Consider the following 25,849-nt stretch of genomic DNA (forward strand, 5'->3'; position numbering starts at 1 on the left):
CTCACTATTGCTCTAAAATTCAGAGTCTCCAGGAACTGTGATGTAAGCTCTCCTAACACTGTGACATCCCTAGTAATCCACTAGCTTGGCCATTCCCTGGCTTCCCAGGTCTCTTCCTCTATCTAAACAGACCAGACCTGTCCCATGGCCACCATGCTGCCTCCCAGTTTCAGCATGCTTCATGCCTGAACTGGCTCCTTGTACACTCAGCTAACATAATCATTCCCACCAACTTTGTTTCATATAAGAATCTAATGAGCATGTCTTCTAAGGATACAGCATAAACAGAATTAAAATTCAAAAATATTTCAACAGTTTACAAAATAGAAGGAATCAACAAAATGAAAAGTGATACGGAAATCTATATAAAGTCCTAGATTTAAGTTTAAAAAAAATCAATTCCAAACTTTGGAGCAACAGAGATGTCCTTCAGTAGGTGAATGGATGTTCTTTAGTATAGCTACACAATGGACTATTATTCAGTGCTAAAAAGAAAAAACCTAAGGATCCTTCAATGGACTATTGAATAAGGAAGATGTGGTATAAGTATACAATGGGATACTACTCAGCCATAAGAAAGTATAAAATACTGCCATTTGCTACTTCATGGGTAGATCTTGAGAATATCATACTAAGCAAAATAAGTCAGACAGAAAGAACCACATGATTTCACTCATATGTGGGATATAAAACAAAAAGTAACAGGTGAACAAACAAAACCAACAAATGAATTCATACACATAAACAACAACATGGTGGTTACAAGAAAGGGATAGGGGTGGGGAGGATGAATAGGGTTAAAGGGGGTTAAATGAAGGATAGGGCAAAAGTAGGTTTATAGTTATGAGTACCTGAAACACAGAGTTTATTATTATTTATTTATTATTATATCATTACTTATTAATTATTGTATTATTTTCTACTAGAGGCCTGATGCATGACATTCGTGCATGGGTAGGGTCCCTAGGCCTGGCCAGGTGATCAGGGCTGATCTGCGGGGTGACTGGCCTCCCCATTCTCTGCCCCACCCCACCCCCAGCACCTGCCTCGGCCAGCCTGGGGGCAGCTCCTACATTGAGTGTCTGCCCCCAGGTGGTCAGTGTATGTCATAGTGACCAGTTGTTCCCCCAATCCAGTTTGGTCATTTGCATATTAGGCTTTTATTATATAGGATATGAACAACTATTAATCTATTTTTGCTCCACACTATATATGGTGACAGAAGGAGCCTAGATTTTGTTTGGGTAGTAAGTACTCAATGCAATATATAGATAATGAATTATAGAATTGTACACTTGAAACATATAATTATTAATCAATGTTACCCCAATAAATTTAAAATTAATAAATTTTAGTCCTGGCCAAGTAACTCAGTTGGTTAGAGCACTGACCCAATATGCCAAGGTTGTGGGTTCAATCCCTAGTCAGGGCACATATAAAAATCAACCAATGAATGTATAAGTGGAACAACAAATTGGTGTTTCTCTCTCTCTCTCTCTCTCCCTCTCCTCTCTCTCTCTCTCTCTCTCTCTCTCTCTCTCTCTCTCTCTCTCTCTCTCTTCCCCCTCTATCCCTCTAAAAAATAAAATTAAATTAATAAAAATTTAAAATATAAATTTAAAAAACGAACTATCAAGCCAAAATACATAGAAGACCTTCAAATGCATCTAAATGAACAAAGCCAATCTGAAAGCCAAATATTGTATGATTTTGCCAAACTGTATGACGTTGTGAAAAACAGTACAAAGATCAGTGGTTGCCAAGGACTGGGGTGGTAGGGTAGGATGAAAAGGCAGAGTACAAAGGATTTTTAGAGCAGTGAAACTACTCAATATAAAACTATAATGATGGAATGCTCCCGTACATTTGTCAAAACTCACAGAATGTGTAACACCAAGAGTAAACCCTAATGTAAACTATAGACTCTGGGTGATATTGATGTATCAATGTAAGTTCATTGATTACAACAAATGTACCACTTTGGTATGGGATAGTGATAGTGGAGAAACCTATGCTTATGAGGGAGCAGGAGGGTATATGGGAACTTTCTGTACTTTTTGCTCATTTTTGTTGTGGACCTAACTAAACCTGCTCTTTTAAAAAATTACATTTAAAAAATCAGTTCCACACATATTAACATAAAGTAATTTAAAGAGTTGGGAAGTTCTAGCTTCACATCAGCTCCATATGAACCAACAGTAGAATGCAATAATAAAAACACCATTTGAGCTTTATTAATAAAGAACTACAGTATACAGACCCAAAGTCTACTCAGGGCAGGGCTGATCACTTCTTCTGTCTTCTCCCACTCAGATACAAGTTTCATGAGGATAGATCCTTTGTCTATCATATTCATCACTTTTTCCCGGGCCTAAAACAGTGCTGGCAAATAAATGCTCAGCAAATACTTGTTAAATAAATAAATTATAAAAAAAGGTCAAAGAATGGACTTACTCCATTGCCAATAGGCAATTCAGAGCTCCAACGCCGATTGGCAATCCATTAGGCTTCAAAGATTATACTCCCTAATGGTTGTTATTTTGTGATAAAACAATTTTTAGAAATTCTAATAAATGTTGATTCTTTTGGGTTGACGAACAGGTAGTTAGAAATCTACAAAAGTGTCGTTGTTGATAGTTAGCAGACACCTCCATGCAGTGCGCTCTATCCACCAAGGCAGTTTCAGGTGGAAATTGTCCACTTCACAACCAGACCCCCTGTATCAGAACTGTACAGCCAGAAAGGAGGGAACTTGAGGTACAGAGCTAGAGCTAAAGGATGAAAGTCTTTAGTTACCATTTGGAGAATACTATTCCAGAGGAGAAATGTTGTATAGGACCAGACTCTTCTTGATGGTTGAAAACACAAATACTACTACTCTTTTGGCATCAATGCCTGGAACCAAAAGACATGCTTGGAAAGCATTGCTCAACTTTTATCTTAGTCCATCTTGACTGTTCTCCTCTGGCAGGACTCTCCACATCCATACCTTAGCTCTGTTTCCCAAAGGGCCAAGACATTCCATAACAGAAGGTGTAAGTACTGCCTGGCATAATACACTATATAAGCCATTGAACTCAGGCCCTTTTGCTCAATTAAAAAAAAAAAAGAAAGAAAGACTTGCAGAAGCATACTTACTAGTACAGGCTGAGGTGGTCCAGCTGGCTGTGCATGTGGATGGGATAGGTCTCTGCCAGGTGAACCAGCTTTTCTATTGCTTCATAGATGAAAATAATGCAAATTAAGGAAGCAAATGCTTCTTCGGTGAAGCGAGTAATGTAGCAGACAAGGGAACTGGCATCAGTTGCCACAAGAACAATACATAGGAAGGCGGTCCACAGTCCAATACAAGCACGCAAGGAGAGGTATGAAAGAGCATAGTCTCTGAAACAAGACAAAAGTTCATCAAAGAGCATGGATGGATGGCATGAAGAGACAAAGGGTCAGAAACATGGTTACTTCATCTCATTTTATCTATACCAGTATTGCAACCCAATTTCTCCCTGATTCTGACTGTGTTTCGCTTTTAAATGCTGCCTTGGGACAGCTGTGACACAGGTTTGCTTCATGGGTAGTATCTGCTATCACAAGAACATGGAAAATGGAGAACTGTCCCACACACATTTCTGCCATTACTGCAGAATGCGATTAATATCTTATTATTGAAGTTAAGACAAAAAAGCTGGTCCAGCTGGTGTGGCTCAGTAGTTGAGCATCAACCTATGAATTTGGAGGTCATTGGTCTATTCCCAGTCAGGGTACATGCCCATGGTGTGGGCTCAATCCCTTATAGGGGGCATGAAGGAAGCACCTCATCAATGAGTCTCTCATCATTGATGTTTCTCTCTCCCTTCCTCTCTGAAATCAATAAAAATGTATACATATATTGTAAAAAAGAGCTATATAGCTCTTGTTCCATATGCTCTATTTCTAATACAAAAGTCTATTTAAAAACCAGTTCTAGGAAAAAATAGGGAAATTAGGGTATTGCAATCAGAATATAAAAGGACATATTAGGCCAAATTTAAAACTGACTTGAAATGGAAATGGAAGAAGTCTGAATTAGCTAGGGAAAGTTTTTTTAAAGATAAAGTGAAGGTGTGGCTCAGTCTCAGTCAGTTGGAGTGCTGTCCCATACACCAAAGACTGTTGGTTTGACTCCTGGTCAGGGCACATACCAAGTTGCAGGTTCAATCCCCATTGGGTGCGTACAGGAGGCAACCAATCTATGTTTCTCTCTTTCTCTCTCCCTTCCCCCTCTATAATCAGTAAAAACATATCCTCTGGTGAGGATTAAAAAAAAAAAAAAGACTAGGCAATATTCTGTTTCAGGTATGGTACTACTTGGAGGCATGACAATAGACCAAATGATCTTCATTCTTCAGGTTTTTACTGTCAAGAATGATGTTTGCCTACTTATATATCTAAGACCCTGTCATTCAAACCTAATAGCCCAATAACACATCCATTAGAGTCTTCAGTAAACCAAGTATCTTACTTGCAGAATTTGAACAAAATCTTTTCAAACACAAGCACTGGCCCAGTGCTTCCCAGGATGGTGAGAGCCTGTCCTGCAAACAAGGAGTAGGCAATCCCAGTCATGGAGGCTCCGAACAAGGATTCAATTGCACTCTGAGAGGGAAAGAAAAAAAATCACTGAGTCCACAGCCCATCTGCAATGAGTCATGTGGGCTTATGTACATTCCTGACTTAGTTCTCCTGCACGCCCCAAGGAATCATTTGCTTGTATTTCGTCTTAGCAAGAGCGATGTGTACACACTGTCTAATACTCCTGTAAATGGCATCACTTTGATAATTCAGAAGCCCAAATCCATCCACACATGGTTCCTTAACTAAGTCCTGTTCTACAGTGACTCCCTTCAGGATTTAACAGATTTAGAAAGCACAGTAATACCATTCACACAGAGTCACCTAAATCTTATTTTTAAATGACATTAATATATTATTTTCCATCCTTGGAGCAACAGGCAATTCAACTGGGCAATCAGCTACGGAAATTGATATTTAAGCAGAAGTGAGTCTATTCTAAAGCAAGAACTGTGTTGCTGCTTGGTATGACATCAGAATACACAGTAATTCAACAGAAAGACTCTGGCTCCTTAGTCCCAGCCCAGGCCATTCCTCCCCCAGTGGACGTGGCAGCCGCCACCACGTGTGATGTCCTCTTTGGGACCATGAGTGGTGGTAAGAAGTTCTTACTATGCGTCCCTCAGTGGCTTCTCCGAGCAACCCCCCAAAGGTGATGACAGGTGACATGCAGGCGCAGTACAGGAACAGGAAGGAGGCCAAGCACTGCAAGCTGAGTGCGTCCTGGTAGTCGCTCCAGTACCAAGGGGCCTTCCGCTTGATGTCCAGCACCAAGCCTCCAAAGAGCCTGTGGAGACAAGCAGACAGGCCTCCAGCACAGTCCCTCTTTCACAGAAGCATGTGAGCAGCACCCATTTAAAAGCTCTTCGAATGCGCTCTGCCCGGAAGGAGTACTTTGGCTTCAATTCTACCCCAAGTACAAGATGCATTTCCATTCTGAGAGGGGAGAAAAATCATCACTGAGTCCACAGCCCATCTGCAGTGAGTCATGTGGGCTTATGTACATTCCTGTCTTAGTTCTCATGTGTGCCCCAACGAATCGTTTGCATGTACTTCATCTTAGCAAGAGTACAGGCTGGGGTCAGTACAGACTGTATTTGCAACCAAGGTCATGCATTTGAATGGTTATCCTAAGCATAAAAAGAATTAATTTAGGTGTGTATATTACCCATTCAATAGAAAGTTCCAAAAAATTAATGTGAAATTATTAGTTTCAAACTTCAAATTTGAGCTGTTATGAGGAAATGTGCAAAAACTAATTCAAAGAATTAAAATTGTTAATATTATTACATCTTTTCTAGATAAAAAGCCTCTTTCACATGCACTTTCTACCCACCTTACACTTGAGAAATTAGCATAATAATTCATTCATGCAGTTGATAAGAAGCAGCAGATTCTGGAGCCAGGCACTGTGCCAGGTTCTGGAGATGCAGCAGTGAGCAAACATAGGACCAAAGACCTAGTGCAGGAGGCAGGCAGTGCTATGAGGGTGCCATGGAAACACAGGGTAGGGAGGGGCATTTTATCGGGGGCCCAGTGAATGGACTTGGAATTAACCCGATGAGGCGGAGGGGCTAGCACGGATGAAACCTGGAGGTGAGAGTGCCTGGCAGGTTCCAGGTGCTGAACGAGATATGACTAGATAAGACGGTGTGAGGGGCAATAGCCGAGGCTGGAGAAGCTAGAAAAGCTGAGCCACAAAAAGCCTTGGAAACTGTTTTAAGAAATTAGAACTTTTCCTAAAGGCATGACAAGTCACTGAAGGATTGTAAACAGGGAAGCAACATAATTAAACCTGCAACCTGGAAGGATCACTCTAGTGGGGGTGTAATGAATGGAACATGGGGCAAGACTAGAGGCAGAGGTGGATGGATTCAGGGGTTAAAGCAACAGGACTCAGTGGCAGGACCTCAGGAGCCCTCTCCACCCCCCAAGGATGAGACAGTATATTCCACACGAGGTGAGCAGTGTTCCCACACTGAGTCACTTCTAAGAGTGGAGTAACTGTACCACGGTGAATAACAGCAAGAGCCATTCAGCATTCTACAGGACAATTTGCCCAGTTGCTTCTACAGATCAATGGCATGGACAAAAAGGAGGGAGGGCTGTGATAGAATGGAAACATAATAATCAAATGCAAACCTTAATTGAATCCTAGGTCACATAAATTAATTCTAAAAAGATGTTGCTAAGACAATCACAAAAAATTGCATATGGACTGAGCAACATGCAAATTTAAAGAATTACTGTTTATTTTGTTAGATGTAATAATGGCATGACAGTTGTTTGTAAAATGTCCTTATCAAACAAAGATACATACTGAAGTAGTTACAAGTAAAATAACATGCTACTGGTTATTTGTTTTAAATAATCTAGAAAACATAAAAACAAAACAACTAAGTGGGGGGAAATAGGTGAAACAAGACTGGCACATGGGGGTTCCTTATACTATCCTCTCCTCTATATTTGAAATTTTCTATAATAAAAAACTTAAAAACAGCTGAAACCGGTTTGGCTCAGTGGATAGAGCATCAGCCTGCGGACTGAAAGGTTTCAGTCAAGGGCAAGTACCTTGGTTGTGGGCACATCCCCAGTAGGGGGCGTGCAAGAGGCAGCTGATTGATGACTCTCATTGATGTTTCTAACTCTATCTCTCTCCCTTCCTCTCTGTAAAAAATCAATTAAAATATATTTTTTTAAAAACAATCTACTCTCTCATAAAAGGAAATCTGACCAGCCATTCCTTCCTTCCTCCCTCCCTCCCTCCCTCTCCTTCTCCCTCCCTCCCTTCCTTCTTTCCTCTGTTTAGCAGCCTGGAAGTGTGCCACAAGGTCTGGGACCTGTAATGCCAGGAGAAAAGGCACACCAAGCACTTTCCTCTTTCTCCATTTGAAAGAGCTCTCTCTCTCTCTCTCTCTCTCTCTCTCTCTCTCTCTCTCTCTCTCTCTCTCTCTCTCTCTCTCTCTCTCTCGGTAGGTACAATAAGTGTGCTGGCAGACACCGGGAAGACACTATTCTATCACACCCACTTGCTCTTTTCCTCTGGTTTGGGTGGACATAGCTGGGATTCACCCATTCTCGATTCACAGCAGTAACATCCCAGTGTGGATCTGGGCTTAGGGGAGAGAAGCAGAACCAGCCTGGTGACCTGCTTTCGGTTTAGCCTGTCTGGCAAACCTAGCTTAAGAAGGAGCTACAGGATCCAACCTAGAACACAAGAGATCCACCTCAGGGTTTGGGACCAAGACTCCAGTTTGTAATTAAGTGCTTTTTCTTGCTTTCTTCTCTGGGTAAATAGCCCCTCAAGGAACTTACAGCAGCTGCAATTAATCTGGGGCAAGATTCTACTGTTTCTGGGTCCTTAGCCAACATAGCATCTTAGTACCACGTGACTCTCACCTCTCAATCACCAATGACCTTCCTCTGAAGGGTATTTTTCTGAGAGAAGAATCTCCTTCTGCAATAATGAGCCTCACCCCACTGAGGCAACCTGAGACGCTGCCAGGATTGGTCAGCCTCTGGGCGCAGGAGGCACCTTCAGGAAGGAGTGTCTGTGAGTAACAGACAAAAGATTTATCTGCAATGGATTTATGGGGAGCCGTAGAAAGGGAGGACATCTGTCTGCCTGGCTGTAATTAAAAGGGGAGAGAAAAGATCTGAGGCTCTTATTGATAGTGTAATTAAAAACTACTGAAATGATTTCTGAACACTATTTATGGAGTCAGCACATACCTCACTCGTGCATAAAATCAGACCATAATTGCACATCTACCCCGGGTATTAATAGACATGGATGCTTTCCCCACATTTTAGACTTCCTTTCCCTTTCAACACTCTCCTTAATGTTCAAACTGGAGGTGGGGGCAGGAGGCGCACGGGAATAGGAATGTAAGCTTGATGCAAGAAAGGACAAGTAAAACGGGGTCGCTAGGCTCTGGAGCACTGACTCAGGGAGCCCTTCTCTGGGGGCTTTAGAGGCAGGCCAGCCAGCCGTCTGTCTGGTGTGCTTTGGAAGAACTCTGTCTGAAGCGTTGGGGGCATCATCGAGATAGCAGCTAATTCTTTTTTTTTTTTCATTAACCCTTCCTAGGAGTGGCACCCACAATTAAGTATATAAATCTTCCTTTCCAGAATATCTTCTTTGCTGTGAAGGGTCTGGCCTAGGAACACTCTAATCAGACCTTCCTTTTGTTACACACAGGAACGCACTGGCATCACTGCCTACCCAGCCTGGGGGTGATGGGAGGTCTGAGACACTGTCTGAGCCCTGGGTTTTTGACCAGGTAACGCAAACCTAGGAGTTCTGTTCTCAATTCTGTCTCCTTTCTTTTTTTTATTTTTTTTTTATTTTTTAATATATTTTATTGATTTTTTTTTTTTACCCCCTTCCTCCCTCCCACACATCCCCTCCCTCCCCAGAGTTTTGTGTCCATTGGTTGCACTTATATGCATGTACACAGGTCCTTCGGTTGATCTATCATCTCCCCCAGATCTTTCTCCCATCCCCGCTGCAACTTGACAGTCTACTTGTTGATATACTGTCTCTGTATCTATCTTATGGTTCACCAGTTTATAATGTTCTTTATTATCCACAAATGAGTGAGGTCATGTGGTGTTTCTCTTTCATTGATTGGCTTATTTCACTCAGCATGATGTTCTCCAATTCCATCCAGGATGCTGCAAATGATGAGAAATCCTTCTTTTTTATGGCAGCATAGTATTCCATTGTGTAGATGTACCATAGTTTTTGGATCCAATCATCTGCTGACGGACACTTAGGCTGTTTCCAAATTCTGGCTATTGTAGATTGTGCTGCTATGAACATAGGGGTGCATATATCCTTTCTGATTGGTGTTTCAAGTTTCTTGGGATATATTCCTAGAAGTGGGATTACTGGGTCAAATGGGAGTTCCATTTTCAGTTTTTTGAGGAAACTCCACACTGTTCTCCACAGTGGTTGCACCAGTCTACATTCCCACCAGCAGTGCACGAGGGTTCCTTTTTCTCCGCAACCTCGCCAACACTTGTCGTTTGTTGATTTGTTGATGTTGGCCATTCTGACAGGTGTGAGATGGTACCGCATTGTTGTTTTGATTTGCATCTCTCGGATAATTAGTGACTTTGAGCATGTTTTCATGTGCTTTTTGGCCTTCCTTCTGTCTTCTTTTGAAAATATTCTATTTAGGTCCATTGCCCATTTTTTAATTGGATCATTCATCTTCCTTTTATTTAGTTGTATAAGCTGTTTGTAGATGTTGGAGATTAAACCTTTATCAGTGGTAACATTTGCAAATATGTTCTCCCACACAGTGGGCTTTCTTGTTGTTTTGTTGATGGTTTCTTTTGCTGTAAAAAAGCTTTTTATTTTGATGTAGTCCCATTTGTTTATTTTCTCTTTAGCTTCCATTGCACTAGGGGTAGTATCAGTGAAGAAGTTTTTTTGGCATACGTCTGAGATTTTGTTGCCTGTGGATGCTTCAAGTATTTTTATGGTTTCCCGTCTGATGTTTAAGTCCTGTATCCATTTTGAGTTTATTTTTGTGTATGGTGTAAGTTGGTGATCTAGTTTCATTCTTTTGCATGTATCTGTCCAATTTTCCCAACACCATTTATTGAAGAGACTGTCTTGACTCCATTGTATATTAGTGCCTCCTTTGTCAAATATTAATTGAGCATAGTGATTTGGGTTGATATCTGGGTTCTCGATTCGATTCCATTGATCTATATGTCTGTTTTTGTGCCAGTACCAGGCTGTTTTGAGAACAGTGGCTTTGTAATACAGTTTGAAGTCTGGTATTGAGATACCTCCTACTTTACTCTTCTTTCTCAGGATTGCTGTGGCTATTCGGGGTCTTTTATTGTTCCAAATGAACTTTTGGAGAGTTCTTTCTAGGTCAGTGAAATATGCCGTTGGTATTTTAATGGGGAGTGCATTGAACTTATAGATTGCTTTAGGAAGTATGGACATTTTGATGATGTTGATTCTACCAATCCATGAACATGGTATGTTCTTCCATCTGTTTACATCTTCCTCTATTTCTTTTTTCAGTGTCGTGTAGTTTTCCGCGTATAGGTCCTTTACTTCCTTAGTTAAGTTTATTCCTAGGTATCTTAATTTTTTTGGTGCGATTGTAAATGGAATTGCTTTTTTAGTCTCTGTTTCTATAAACTCACTGTTGGTGTATAGAAATGCCATAGATTTCTTGGTGTTAATTTTGTAACCTGCTACATTGCCAAATTCATTTATTAAGCCAATTAGTTTTTTAATGGAGTCTTTTGGGTTTTTTATATACAATATCATGTCGTCTGCAAATAAGGATAACTTTACTTCTTCTTTTCCAATTTGGATGCCTTTTATTTCCTCCTCTTGTCTAATTGCAATGGCTAGTACTTCCAGTACTATGTCAAAGAGGAGTGGTGATAGTGGGCATCCCTGTCTTGTTCCTGTTCTTAGAGGGAATGGTTTTAGTTTTTGCCCATTGAGTATGATGTTGGCTGTGGGTTTATCATATATAGCTTTTATTACATTGAGGTATGATCCTTGTACTCCCACCTTGTTAAGAGTTTTTATCAGGAAAGGGTGTTGGATTTTATCAAATGCTTTTTCTGCATCAATTGATATGACTATATGATTTTTATCTTTCAACTTGTTTACGTGATGTATCACGTTTATTGATTTGCGGATATTGTACCAACCTTGCATTCCTGGTATAAATCCTACTTGGTCATGGTGTATGATCTTTGTGATGCTCTGCTGGAGCCGATTTGCTAGAATTTTGTTGAGGATTTTGGCATCTATGTTCATGAGGGATATTGGCCTGTAATTCTCTTTCATTGAGTTGTCTTTATCGGGTTTTGGTATTAGGGTGATGCTGGCTTCATAGAAGGAGTTTGGAAGTGTTCCTTCCTCTTGAATTTTTTGGAATAGTCTGAGGAGGATAGGTTTTAGTTCTTCCTTGAATGTTTGGTAAAACTCTCCTGTGAAGCCATCTGGCCCTGGGCTTTTGTTTGCTGGAAGCTCTTTGATGACTGTTTCAATTTCTTCCCAAGTCACTGGTCTATTGAGATTTTTAGATTCTTCCTGATTGAGTTTTGGAAGTTTGTATTTTTCTAGGAATATGTCCATTTCCTCCAGGTTGTTCAGTTTGTTGGAATAGAGTTGTTCGTAGTATTTTGTAACAATCCGTTGTATTTCGGTGGGGTCTGTTGTTATTTCACCTCTTTCATTTCTGATTTTGTTTATTTGGGTCCTCTCTCTTTGTTTCTTGGTTAGCCTGGCTAGAGGTCCATCTATCTTGTTTATTCTTTCAAAGAACCAGCTCTTGGTTTTGTTGATCTTATGTATTGTTTTTTTGGTCTCTATGTCGTTTATCTCTGCTCTGATTTTTGTTATTTCCTTCCTTCTGCTTACACTGGGTTTTTCTTGTTGCTCCTTTTCTAACTCTTTGAGATGTAGAGTTAGATCATCTGTTACTATTTTTTCTAGTTTTTTGCAATAGGCTTGTAAGGATATGAACTTCCCTCTCAAAACTGCTTTTGCTGTGTCCCAAAGATTTTGGATTGTTGTGCTTTCATTGTCATTTGTTTCCAGGATGTTTTTAATTTCTTCCTTGATTTCTCTGGTAACCCAGTCCTTGTTTAATAGCAAGCTGTTTAGTCTCCATGTGTTTGATTTCTTTGGATTATTTTTATTGTAGTTAATTTCCAGTTTTATGCCATTATGGTCTGAGAAGATACTTGATATGATTTCTATCTTCTTAAATTTGAAGAGACTTTGCCTATGTCCCAAAATGTGGTCTATCTTTGAGAATGTCCCATGTGCACTTGAGAAGAATGTATATTCTGTGGCTTTGGGGTGGAGTGTCCTGAAGATGTCAATTAATTCCATCTGGTCTAGTGAGTCATTTAGGATTGATATTTCTTTGCTGATTTTTTGTTTAGATGATTTGTCGAAGGGTGACAGTGGGGTATTAAAATCTCCTACTATGATTGTATTGCTATTAATCTCTCCCTTAATGTCCTCTAGCAGTTTTTTAATGTATTTGGTTGCTCCTGTATTGGGTGCATATATATTTACCAGGGTTATTTCTTCTTGTTGGATTGTTCCCTTTAGTATTATGAAGTGGCCTTCATTATCTCTTGTTATGTCCTTCACTCTGAGATCTAATTTGTCAGATATAAGTATTGCTACCCCAGCTTTTTTTTCATTTCCATTTGCCTGGAAAACTTTTTTCCATCCCTTCACCCTCAGTCTGTGTGCATCTCTTTTTCTGAGGTGTGTTTCTTGTAGACAACAGATGTATGGGTCTTGTTTTCTTATCCAATCTGTTACCCTATGTCTTTTGATTGGAGCATTTAATCCATTTACATTTAAGGTTATTATTGATAGGTACTCATTTGACGCCATTTTTATTCTATACCCGTGTTCCTTCTTCACTTCTTATTTCTTTATTTTTACAGTAGACCCTTTAGCATTTCTTGCATTGCTGGTTTGGTGGCGATAAATTCCTTCAGTCTTTTTTTGTCTGTGAAGCTCCTGATTTCCCCTTCAATTTTGATTGATAGCCTTGCTGGGTACAGTATTCTTGGATTCAGACCCTTCCTTTGCATGACTTTGTATATTTCATCCCATTCCCTTCTGGCCTGATAAGTTTCTGTTGAGAAATCAGTTGCTAGTCTGATGGGGGTTCCTTTGTATGTAACTTTCTGTCTCTCTCTGGCTGCTTTTAAGATTCTTACTTTGTCGTTGTTGTTTGCCAATTTAATTATAATGTGCCTTGGAGTCTGTCTTCTGGGATTCATTTTGCTTGGGACTCTGCGGGCATCTTGGATTTGTGTGGGTTTTTTCTTTTCTATTTCAGGAAAGTTTTCTGTCATTATTTCTTGAAATACTTTTTCCATGTCTACCTCAGTTTCCTTTCCTTCTGGAACCCCTATTATTCGAATATTATTTTGTTTTGTTTTGTCCCAAAGCTCCCGTAGGCTCTCCTCCTGCTTTTTAATCTTTTTTTCTAGAAGTTGCTCTACTTGGGTATTTTTTTCCATCTTATCTTCTAGCTCACTGATGCGGTCCTCTGCTTCATCTAGTCTACTCTTGATGCTTTCTATTGAGTTCTTCATGGTAGCGATGTCACTTTTCATTTCTTCTTGGTTCTTCTTCAGTTCCTCATGGCTCTCCTTCATTTCCTCATGGTTCTTTCTCATTTCTTCTTGGCTTTTGTCAAATTTCTCTTCCATTCTTTTTAGCCATGCTATGATCATTACTCTGAATTCTTGCTCTGGCAGGCTGCTTACCTCTGGCTCGTTTACTTCCTTTTCTGGTGATGCCTGCTTTTCTTTCAAGTGCGGACTATGTTTTTGTCTCCCCATGGCCTCTCTTTTCAGGATGTCTGGTTATGTGGTATTCCTTCTCCTGTGTTGATTTTGAGGTACAAAATACAACACTACCAGGTACAACACAAGCGGCACTTAACAGGAATGTATTTACAAAATTAATAACCTCTAATAAAGGTGACCACTAGAGAAAGGCAACTTAGGGGATAGGAGAGAAGGAATAAAGGTAAAAATAAAATAAAGAAAAATTAAAAAAAAATAAAATTAAAATTAAAAAAAAATTAAGTAAATTAAAAAAAAAAAAAGAGGGATAAAGAGATAGAAAAAGAAGAAGAAAAAAAAAGTAATGACAAAATGAAGTTGGAAAACAGGGAAAAAAAAGAAGAGGGAGAGAGAGAGAGAGAAAGAGAGAGAAGAAGCAAACTAAAAGAGAAATGGGAAACAAACTATATATATGTGGAGAAAATTGCCATAGAAAAACCTCTGGACCCAGCCAATGCCAGTAACAATACTTGGAGATTAATACAAACTACAATATCCACTATTATTAAGTAAGGCTATGATATACAGAAGTAGAAGAAACAAACAAAAACAGAGGATTTAAAAAAAAATACAAAGCAACAATAACAATACAGGAATAAGCATAACAATTTCACTAAAAGGCATAAAAATTCACAAAAATCAACCTTCACACATACAATGCGAAAAGGATAGAGGGGAGAATGGATTTTTTTTTTTTTTTAACTAGTTAATATAGTGCAGAGATTGGTATTTATACACTTGGATCAGGGGTTGGAACTTAGGTCTATAAGTATAGTGAGAGCTTTAGCAGGGGGTATAGAGAGAGAATAGAGGAAAAACTAAAGCCGGAAAGGGATAGGATAAACTGTAGACTAAAGGGTGAAGTTTAGTAAGAGAGTGATAGTGTAAAGGTTGAGTTGAGATAGGGTTGAGTGATGCTATAGTAGAGATTAAAATAGAATGAAGGTTGCTCCCAATGTAAAATAAAGAAAAAATAAAATGGTACTAGAGAGAGAAAAAAAAGAAAAGAAAAAAAAATAAATAAAAATTTTTTTTAAAAAAATTGCAAAATAGCAGTAGTAATAGTGATAGATATTGAAAAATGTAATAATTGAAAAGGTAAAATCAAGTAAGGAAAAAAGAAAAAAAAATTGTTTCTTAAGTAAAAGATATGAAAAATGAAAATTAAATAAAAGATGTAAAAAATGAAAATAAAATAAAGTATAGCAAAATTAGCATAAAAATGACCAGTACTGGTCACTCACTTCCTCAGTTAATGTATTTGGCACTTCTGATTCTCGGACCAGACAGTCTTGCAGTTCCCAGCTTTCCACTGCACCTCAGTTTTGTAAGGTAATCCTTAATTTTTAGTAGACTATATCTTAGATATTTGTGTCCATTTATTTTTGATTAATTAAAAGACAAAAGAAAAGAAAGGAAAAAAAAAAGAGAGAAAAAAAAAAAAAAAAAAAAAGGGCAGTTTGTAATTCAGCTCTTAGGTGTCAGTGTTTCCGGTTTGACCTCCCAGTCTTTTTGGTTGCTCCGGCCTTCTTTCTCTATGGCTCTAGCTGGCAGGGTGCCAGCTGGCTCCCAGACTATCTCTTCTGGCTCCGATCCCTTGTTTCCAGGGAGGCACTTTCTCCCTGCAAATTCCCCGGATATGCCCAACTAGGCTGATCTTCCCTAGTATTCCGAAGCTAGGGGGTGAAGGGGATCAGGCGCCGAGGTGTCCAGATGTTCCGCCCTTGGCGGGACAGCCGCGATTCTTAACACTCTGTCCCCTGTCCCCTGGCGTTTTTTAAAAAAATAAAAAAAAATTCCCGCTTCTGGGGAAGCTTATGCCAAACCCAGCACTAGATGTCGCTGCAGCCTTCTTAGGGCTCAGCTTTGCGGGCGCTCCATGGAGGCGGGGCCGGAACTCCCCGGCTACTGTGGCTGCCGGCACCGCGGGACCATGATCTCTCAGGCTTTCCCCGCAAATTCTGACCTTTCCGTGGGTGACCGAAGAACTCCTTTGAATCCACGCGCCAGCGCCAATTCGGGCGTCTCAGCTACTGGATGGACCTCTCCGCAGTGGGCTTTCCAGGCCTCAGAGAAGCCACTCCTTTCTCACAGCACCGCCGCCGCTGCCTCTGCCGCCGCCGCCGCGGCCGCCGCGACCCCCGCTGTGGCAGTGTTGGCCACCCGGCTGGAAATCCTGTCCAGTGGATCGCTGCCTAGCTTCCTTGAAACCTCTGCTGCCCCTCAGCTGCCAATCAACCCTCCCTGAGCGACTCAGATGTTACTTTTATCTGTTCTGGGACCAGAGTCAGAACAAGTCCGACTGTTCGGTCGCCATCTTCAAGCTCCGCCCTATCTCCTTTCTCTCCGTCTTAGAGTCTATATTCTCACACCTACAAACACCTCTACATCCAATGAGGATAATATCCTGTCTCCCAGTTCTGTCCCAGGTTGTGCACCACCTCTGCACACTACTAATGGTGTGCAGAATGATAAAACCCAGGCTAATGCATTTTTAGTCTATACAGTCCTAGAGGATCCAGAAAGTTCTAGGATGTCCATCTACAGGGGAAGGACATCCTAGAACTTTCACATTCACCCCCAACAAAATGAGACTGGGGGAGGGGCTAGGGTTGGAAGTTGACATGGAAGTATGGGTCCCTGATATAAGCATTAGGTTGCCTGGCCTAAAGAGCTATCATGGGAGCAAAGTGTCTTGAAGCTTTTACAAAGGGCTCTGAAGAAAACTTCAGGAGCTCAGGAAGACAAAGCATCTCCCACACCAAGCATGGACACAGGGCAGAGACTGTTCCATCATACCCACTTGCTTCCTCCCTCCTACTTTTCTTCCTCCCTCCCTCCCTTCCTCCCTCCCTCCCTCCTCTTCTTTCTTCCTTTCATTCAAAAGCTCTCTCTCTCTCTCTCTCTCTCTCTCTCTCTCTCTCTCTCTCTCTCTCATCTGGCTAGGCACAATGAATGTATAGGTGGATACAGGGCAGACACTGGATAAAACCATCAGAGAGCTCAGATAACCCTTCCAATTTCAGCTTTGTCGATTCCAGAGGTTCCTGACATGACATTATAGAAGAACTTCCTCAAACCCCATTTGAATTTGTGAGTAAAGTCATTTGGGGTTAGTAGTTAAACATGTGATGGTCCTAGCTATATAGGATATTTTGGCGGAATGTTAGGCACCATTTCTGAGATTCTATAGCTATTGAAATTCAATCTAATGGGTCTCCTAAACTCTCTATGAAGTGATTATAAGTGACCCCCCTCAAATGGCCTGGGCCCTAGCTTCTTCTCCCTCTGACACCAAAGGAAACCTGGAGTCTTATCTCTGCATGATTATCTGTTTGGAGGAAACTTTGCTGTCCTCATTTCTTCTACTTTCAACTCTAAATTTTGGGGTGTAGACATGCTTTATAGTCCAAAGATAAACCATAACTCTGAAATATTATCAAGTCCAAGCCCTAACACCTTTCCCCTTATAAACACCACCTCCTCTAAGACAGTCTCATTCCTGGAACCTAGTCTAAGGACAGATGCTTCCCTTGAACTGCCTCTCAACACCTGGCTTCCCCACTCAACACAGACCCCACACTACTTAAAAGAAATATTAAACTTAACCCTTAGAGGTTACTCCTCTTTTCAGTGGCCCCTTCGATCAAAGAGCTCCTCCTTTCCTCCAGTGATTCTTCCCCAGGATCTGCTAATCTTCCCCCATCCTCAATACATTCCTCCAGCCAAGACACATACTCCCCGACCAGGACACTGCTAGTTAAGTGTCTTTATCTCCTGCTCCTCAGGCTCTTTGCATTTTCTCTCAATGAATTTCCAAGAATGGAAAAATAAATCACTCTCCACAGTTAAAAAACAAAAACAAAAACACAAAACCACGAATTTCCACTGGGGAGGGTACTGAAGATAGAAGGAGGAAAAACTAAAGTGAAAGCAAGGGAACAGAAAATGTTAAAAGCTTCTTTCCACGAGCTTAGTCTTGTACAGAGAATCATTCTTAGCAGATCATTCTTAGCACAATTTACAGAGTCAGGACCACAGTCTCAACCTTCTCCCATGATCTAGGGACATCACCGGATATCACTCCAACCCCAAAATATCATTCTCTTTTACCATCTTCCTCCCTGGCAAATAAAACCTCCTAGTCTGGGCGCCTGCTTCTCTCGCCTACCATAGAGAACCTCCTTTTTGGATATCACTCTTTAAAATCTTGGCCTAGCCGAAACCGATTTGGCTCAATGGATAGAGCGTCGGCTTGGGGACTGAAAGGTCCTGGGTTTGATTCCGGTCAAGGGCATGTACCTTCGTTGTGGGCACATCCCCAGTAGGGGGTGTGCAAGAGGGAGCTGATCGATGACTCTCTCTCATCGATGTTTCTAACTCTCTATCTCTCTCCCTTCCTCTCTGTACAAAATCAATAAAATATATTTAATAAATAAATAAATAAATAAATAAAATAAAATCTTGGCCTAGAAGAGTAGACTACCTATTCTGAGACACACATCTATTTTTCTATCCTAAGGAAGTTTCTGAAAATAATCACTCAGTACTTATTAATACTTATCCATACCTAGTCCATTCATGTTTCTGAACAGACAGCATTCTAAAAGCATTCATCCTATATTGAGTGCCTGCTCTGTGCAGGGCACTGTGCCGGGTGCTAGAAATATAATGGGGTCCCTGCCCTTATGAAGCAAACATTCTAGCAGGAAAGACAATGAATCAAGCAATAATAACGAAGTATAATAAGAGCTATAACAATGGGTTGGTGTCAGGAAGGCAGGCAGGCAGGGACAGAGCTCAAAGCTGTGACACCACATAGCAGGAACACCTAACCTCACCTACAGCAAAAGAAGTAACACCTAAACTGAGACAAAGGATAAACAGCAGTTAACCAGGAGATGAGGAAGGATTCCCTCAAATCAGAGGGAACAATGTGTGGGAAGAACTGGAGATGAAACAGAACATGGTAGGTGTTCTGAGAAACCTGAATGAATACAATATTTGATATATTTGTAATATTTATAGTCAATGGTTCCATTTGAAAAGTCATTCCCAGGCAATTAAAATACCACAGAGAAGGCTGAAAGCAAAGAGGGTGACTCGTTCCTTTACACATCTGCCCAGCAAGCAGGATCGGCTGTGAAAAATCCCAGAACTCACCGCCCGGTGCGCTGAAGTTCTGGCCCGCTGTGGCCCCCATGCGGTTCTGCTTCTATGTGGCAAAGGTTTCCATTTGGAACTCCAGGCATTTTTCTTTTCTCCTTTTGACAGATGACCACAAAATTAGCAGTTAGCCATCTATCCTGTTCTTTCTACTAACAGGGGGAGTAGTATCCAATATAATAATCCAAAAGCAGCCAAAAATTTCCCAAGTGTTTATAGTTTTCAAATGCATTTATTGATTTGGGGTAGTTTATTGACGGGAGGGGGGGAGACACAAAAAATGTAATTTATCCTCCTCTCCACTAGTACCTGACTTCTAACTCTGCCTTGTTCAGAAACAAACAAACAAAAAAATTGGAGGCTTTGGCATCAGATATAACCTAAGTTCCAGTTTCAAACCTGCCTCTGTATAATCTTACTTTACCTTAAAACCTTCAAGATAATTTTATTCCTTATTTGTAAAACTAAAGATAACAATACCCATGGGGGGGATGTTGTTGAAAAGACTGAATTAGCATATGTAAAGCATCTGGCCTACTGTCCATTGAATAGTAGGAGTATCCTTCCTATCTTTAACCTATATGGAATTCTATTTGTTCTGTACATACAAGTTGCTATTTTAATTTAAAATAGTTTCATTCATGTTACACTCCCAAAAAATGTCCTTCTCTCTCCTCTCTGCCATTCCACATCAATTCTTCAAAAGTTGGCTTAAAACTCATCCTGGGTAATTCTGGCTGACCCTATCACACCTGAGCCAATCTGTATTACTGCATATTCATTTTCTCACTACTGTTCTGACATCCTAGGTGTCCCAAAACAAGCATATACCCTCCATGGTCTTTGCTTTGTCCATGGCTGGGCACTCAGTAAGTGACGCTAAGCCACCATCGGCTGACGTGCATGCCTTACCTGGGAAGGGACGTTTTTGGGTGGCTCAATTCTGATGGAAGGGTCCCACTCCCCTGGAGGGAGCACCGTCACCTGGTCTAGGAACTCATCAATCCCCGCCAGGAGATCATCCCGATCTTTGGCCTTATATGCCACATCATGAAAAATCTACAGAGAAGAAAAAAACTTCGGGAAAGTTGAAAATGACTTTACTTAAGACAATCACCAATGGTTATGGTGAAGAATGAATACAATCTCTTGATTTTTATTTCTGTCATGGGGATCTGAAATGTAGAAAACTTTTAGCACTTAGAGAAGAGTAAGGTTAAAATGATTTTAAGTCAAAAGAACTAAAGATATGTCTATCTGGCCAAAACCGGTTTGGCTCAATGGATAGAGCATCGGCCTGTAAACTGAAAGGTCCCGGGTTCGATTCCGGTCAAGGACATGTACCTTGGTTGCAGGCACATCCCCAGTAGGGGGTGTACAAGAAGCAGCTGATTGATGTTTCTCTCTCATCAATGTTTCTAACTCTCTATCCCTTTCTCTTCCTCTCTGTAAAAAAAAAATCAATGAAATATATATTTTTAAAAAGATATGTCTACCTGTATAAGAAGAGATAAGACATTTGTATAATTCTTATAATTGTGTAAGACATTCTATAATTCTATAGTTGTATAATTCTGTTATCTCCTCAAAGAATGGAATAAAGAGGAAGATGTATAAAAAAATTTTCTTGCCGAAACCGGTTTGGCTCAGTGGATAGAGCATCAGCCTCCGGACTGATGGGTCCCGGGTTCAATTCCGGTCAAGGGCATGTACCTTGGTTGCGGGCACATCCACAGTGGGGGTTGTGCAAGAGGCAGCTGATCGATGTTTCTCTCTCATCGATGTTTCCAACTTTCTATCCCTCTCCCTTCCTCTCTGTAAAAAAATCAATAAAATATATTTTAAAAAAAGAAAGAAAGAAAAGAAAATTTTCCTGATCATAATAGTTGGAAAAACTGGATGGAATTACTAATGAAGGTACTCTGTGAAATAAGCATCCCAATCAAAGAGAGCTAATAAAACACAGCCTCCATCTCCTCTGCCTCCTAAGACACCTGCCTTGAAACTCCTCCTTTGCAATTTACAAGAGCAGTGAAGTCCTCACTGGGGTATGCAGTGTGGGTTCAGCCAGAAAGTCTGGCTGCCTTGGAACATTCACATTACAGTGCCGAGCACAATCCCAACTTACACAAACTGGTCTCATTTATGGGGAACTGGACTGAGGTTTCTGCATGTAAATAGTTTGGATGCATTTAATTAATAATAATCTCTAGAAAGTTAAGTCAGCCTTAATATCTTTTTCTCTTAATAGTCTACTTGGCAATAATAATTTCCCAAGAAAAATATTTCTTTGAATCCTTGGTTATTCAAAAAGGAAGAGATGACATAGGAAGAAAAATCCGCCAAAGAGCTCAGTCCTCCCACAAAGAGAATTCAGAGAAGTGACCTGAACTGCTTCCAGCCAACATTGCAATTGTAATTATTTTATCCTTAATAATTAGCACAGTGCACGGCACATAGTAAGTACTCAATAAATATTTATGAGTTGAATGAAGAAAAAACAGAAGTGTGCATACCTCATCTGTCATGATGGTGGCCATGGATCTGCCAATCTCATGGTACTGCTGACCTTTCCCTACTGGACCCAATAGGATAAATAAAAATCTGCCAACACACACAAAGGATGAAAGCATGTAAGTAAAATTAAAGAAGTGGCATCTTACTCCTCTCTAACAGCAAGATAAATATCTTGCCTATCAAGCAGAAATCATTGCGGTACCTTCAAATAAAAGGAGGCGGACTAATGAGGGAGCAGTATGAGCTGCCTTGATCTAATAGCTCCACTATGGACAATGGAAGCTATTTGTATGACTCCATTAATAATGTGGTTGTAATTCTTGGGGTTTTCATGGACTTGATTCCTTGTTATAGAAAAGACACTTTTTCAAGACATGGCATTGTAATGCAAATTCAAGGTTATCTGTATCTCATTGATGGCTCTAATAAGAAAATAATGGGGAGAGGAAAGGAATAAGGAAGTGGAAATTACCAAGCCTTGGAGAGGAGTCTAAATTATTTTGTGGACATGTAATTCATATCCTCTGAATTACTCTGTAATTCATAGGCTCTGAGTCATTGAATCACCACCTTCAGAGTGCATGAATAGCCTTTTGAACAAATGTGGACATATTTGCAGGCCAAACAAATCCTACCAGACTGTGGAAAGAGACATCAATGCCTTTGCTCACAGACATTTCCCTGGGATACGGCTCTGCCGAATTGGGAGGGCAACACAGCTCTTGCTATGTCCTTTGAATGCTCTTCAGTTCTCCATTTCCAAGACTGCACATACTGTGCAGTCATAGCCTTAAAAGTCTTAGAATTCTGCATGGAGGTTAACCAAATATACCCCGTTGAGATCGCTGCTGAATTTTAAGCAGCATTCCCAAAATTTATTAATTATCCTAAGTTTTGGCATTAGCTTGCTTCTTCCCCCAGAGCTCACACAATCTGTAGTCTGGATATGATGCACTGAGCCGTGCTGTTTCTGTCTTTACCTTGTGGGGATGGGCACTTCTGTCAAGCCTGAGAGGAGAACAGCTGGAGAAAGCCTCACAAAGGCCACAATGGGGCGGTTCAGAGTGTCCACCTCACCAACCAGGACGTTGGAGGCCTCTGCCCCACTGGGAATTTTCTTCATGAAATGAAGGTCCACCTGAAAGTCCAAAGAGCCCCTGAGAACCTGGGAGCCGTCACCTCAAACGGCAATCACCCTCCTCATGCCTTACGCCGGTCACATGTCATTTTATGATTTAACAGAAGTTTTCTCACCCTGTTTCATTCGATCCTTACAAGAACTCTGTAAGGTGGATAAGAGTTTTGGTTTTTATTTAAATTAAGCAACTGAGACCCAGACAGGGAAAGTGGACTAGCTCAGGACAAGAGCTTTTAAGAGATCATTTAAATCAGGTGTTGTGATTTGAGTCCATTATACCATGCTTCCTCAAAGAAAATTGTTTTTGAAGCTCTAGGTCAAACTTTCCCCATTTTAAAATACTTGAGTGCTTTGTCAGAGATTCAAGTTTTTAGAAGGCTCCCTGCCTCATGAGCAGAGACATGACCTGACACTATCTGGATTTCAGAAAGACAATGTCAAGGGTAGACTAGAGCAAGAGGAGGTTGGGGGCAGGATGGCTTGAACCAGCAACTGAAGTGAGGCCATGGATACCAAAGTCCCAGTCCCAGCCATGAAGAAGTTTTAGGAGATCATAGCAAATACATTGTTTTGACAAAACTTCTGGAGGCAAGAAGGAGCTTCTAGAGAGCAGGTGCCAAAATAAATCTGAAAAAATGAGGAGGTCTGAGTCAGGGAGGGTTGTCTGTGGCAAGTCTCAGTTTCAGCATGGTGAACCTGGTGAACCTGGTGGAACAAGCTGCAGAGTCGGCCCCATCGAGGCTGCAGTAGAAGGAAGAAGACTGGAGCAGAGGGCCTCCTTTTCTCCAGAGGGGGCTCTGGTCTTGGAAAAGGGGTGCTGGAGTACCAGAGCTTACTCTGGGTTCCACTAGCCTAGGACTAGAGAGACTCTTGGGCCTAAAAGCTAACTTCCCATGTCTCCACTCACCTTACTTAGATCCACAGGACTGTGTTCACAACTCACTCCATTCTTCACTTCAAGATGTGTAGTTGGAACAGACTGAGGAGACAGACTTTGACCTATTTGGAGAAAACAGAATTCTCTGAGTCTCTGCCCTTTCCCCCTCAGACACACCTCACCCATGATCGTTTAGCTATAACTGTCTCCTGCAAAAGCCCTCATACAGAAGAGGTTAAGATGATTAAGAAGCTAAGACCACACACGCCTACCTCCTTACCTACTAATTAGTGGTAAAGGGAGGACAGAAGTATCACTACTCCTGCACCTTCTTTCTGAACACCTCTGTAATCCTCTTTTCTTCCTCTAGTAAGCAATAATCTTTAACCAGGAAAGCATATCAGACTCCCATGAAGAACTTCCCAAATATATTGATTCCCAGGCATACCCCCTGCACATTGTGACTCAATAAATGTGGGGACAAGATCAATGTAAGCTACCCCCTGCCAGGCCACAGAGAACAAAACCCACCAGCAGCTGAAATTCAATGAGTGCCCCTGGGCCTTACGTGAATTAAGTTACTGAAGTTTCACAATAAACTTATGGAGTTGAACCTATTATTATCCTTATTTTACAGAGGAGAACATTAGACTTAAAGAGGCTTAGAGGTTTCCCAAAGTCACACACTTTTCAAGTGGTGAAGCCAAAATCTCAAGCCTACAAGGCCAACTCAAGAGTCTACACTAGCCTGGCCGGTGTGGCTCAGTGGTTGAGCACTGATCTATGAACCAGGGCATCATGGTTTGCTTCACGGTCAGGGCATATGCCTAGGTAGCAGGCTTAATCCTCTGCCCTGGTCGGAGCACTTGTGGGAGGCAACCAATCAATGTGACTCTCTCACATGGATGTCTCTCCTCCTCCTCCTCCTCCTCCTCTTCCTCCTCCTTCCTCCCTCCCTTGTTCCCTCCCTCCCTCCCTTCCACTCTCTCTAAAAATCAATAGAAAAAATATCCTCAGATGAGGATTAACAGTAACAAAAAATCTCCAGTTTACCTTCTCTGACCTCAAATTACCCCCAAAGTGGGTATCTCCCAAAGCCATATTAGTTCTGAGGCCACTCTGCCCTACAAACCTCTCACCCTGGGTCCACTGAGGTCTATCTGAGGCAGGCATCCCTAGTGCCACAAGAGCACCAGCCACACACCTGCCAGTCACAAAAAGTACCGTGTCTAAGTGAGCATGGAAGCATATTAGATAAATATAGAGCCCTACCCTCTAGTCAATTAGTATCTATAGTTAATTCTGAAATGTCTAATTAATAATTTTAAAAAAATACACAACACAACAGTCACTCCTAATAATCTTACCATTTTTATCCATTGAATGTGGATCAGACTGCTTCTTGCCAACCTCAGCAAAGGAGCGAACCTCAGCAAAGGAGCGAACAATAGGAATGAGGTTATTTCTCTTCTTTTCATTCTGATGATGATGCTTTTTGAGAAGGGCTTCCCGTACTTTAACTCTCATGCTTTCACTCAGGTCACTGAACAGCTCTTGCTGGTCCAGGACCAAGTCTGGAAAAGAGATGCTAACATGAACACTCTGATGGTCAATGGACCCAAAGAGGCCAACGTCAAGTGGGTTAAGGGCGAGGGGTGAGGTGGGAGAGGGGTGGTCAGTGAGCACCGGAAGCAGTTCAATCAGTGTCACTGAGATACAATTTCCTGAAATAGTATCTTTGATGATAGCAGTTGTGGTAAGTTATACTTTATTCATATAACAAATCATTATTATTAGAAATAGAAACTATTAAACACTTTGTATGTGCCAGGAATTATACTAGATTATCTAAACTTATCCTCATAAAAACTCTGAAAAGTGGCTTGTATAACAATCTCTACAGATCAGGAAACTGAGGCTCAAACATTACAAAATTCCTCAAAGTCTCACGTCTAATAAGATGCAGAGCTGGGACTCAAGCAGTCTGAGTCAAAAGCCCACATTATTACCCATTTTGTTCTGTCATCTACCAAAGGTCCTCTATATTTCTTTCCCCCAAGGTTTTTTTAATCCTCCCCCAAGTAATGAGGATACTTTTTCCCATTGATTTTTAGAGAGAGTGGAAGGGAGCGGGGCAGAGACACACACACATCGATTGGCTGCCTCCC

The 25,849-nt window shown here is 41.0% G+C and overlaps 1 protein-coding gene across 2 annotated transcripts in view; it reads right to left on the minus strand.

The window, feature by feature from the left end:
• Positions 1 to 25,849, minus strand: part of SLC4A8 (solute carrier family 4 member 8) — a 72,067-nt gene that overhangs the window by 22,832 nt on the left and 23,386 nt on the right. Inside the window, exons 6-14 of one of the 2 annotated variants that reach the window (XM_084877358.1) lie at positions 25,049 to 25,255; positions 23,712 to 23,803; positions 22,647 to 22,804; positions 21,666 to 21,753; positions 20,062 to 20,208; positions 19,147 to 19,247; positions 5,221 to 5,395; positions 4,499 to 4,632; positions 3,139 to 3,384 (exon numbers count right to left, since the gene is read on the minus strand). In XM_084877358.1, coding sequence (XP_084733484.1) covers positions 3,139 to 3,384; positions 4,499 to 4,632; positions 5,221 to 5,395; positions 19,147 to 19,247; positions 20,062 to 20,208; positions 21,666 to 21,753; positions 22,647 to 22,804; positions 23,712 to 23,803; positions 25,049 to 25,255 — 1,348 coding nt within the window. The remainder of the gene's footprint in view (positions 1 to 3,138; positions 3,385 to 4,498; positions 4,633 to 5,220; positions 5,396 to 19,146; positions 19,248 to 20,061; positions 20,209 to 21,665; positions 21,754 to 22,646; positions 22,805 to 23,711; positions 23,804 to 25,048; positions 25,256 to 25,849) is intronic. The other variant, XM_084877359.1, reaches the window with a different exon arrangement.

Source organism: Pipistrellus hanaki (assembly GCF_964339955.1).
Source record: "Pipistrellus hanaki genome assembly, chromosome: 3".
Taxonomy (NCBI): Eukaryota; Metazoa; Chordata; class Mammalia; order Chiroptera; family Vespertilionidae; genus Pipistrellus; species Pipistrellus hanaki.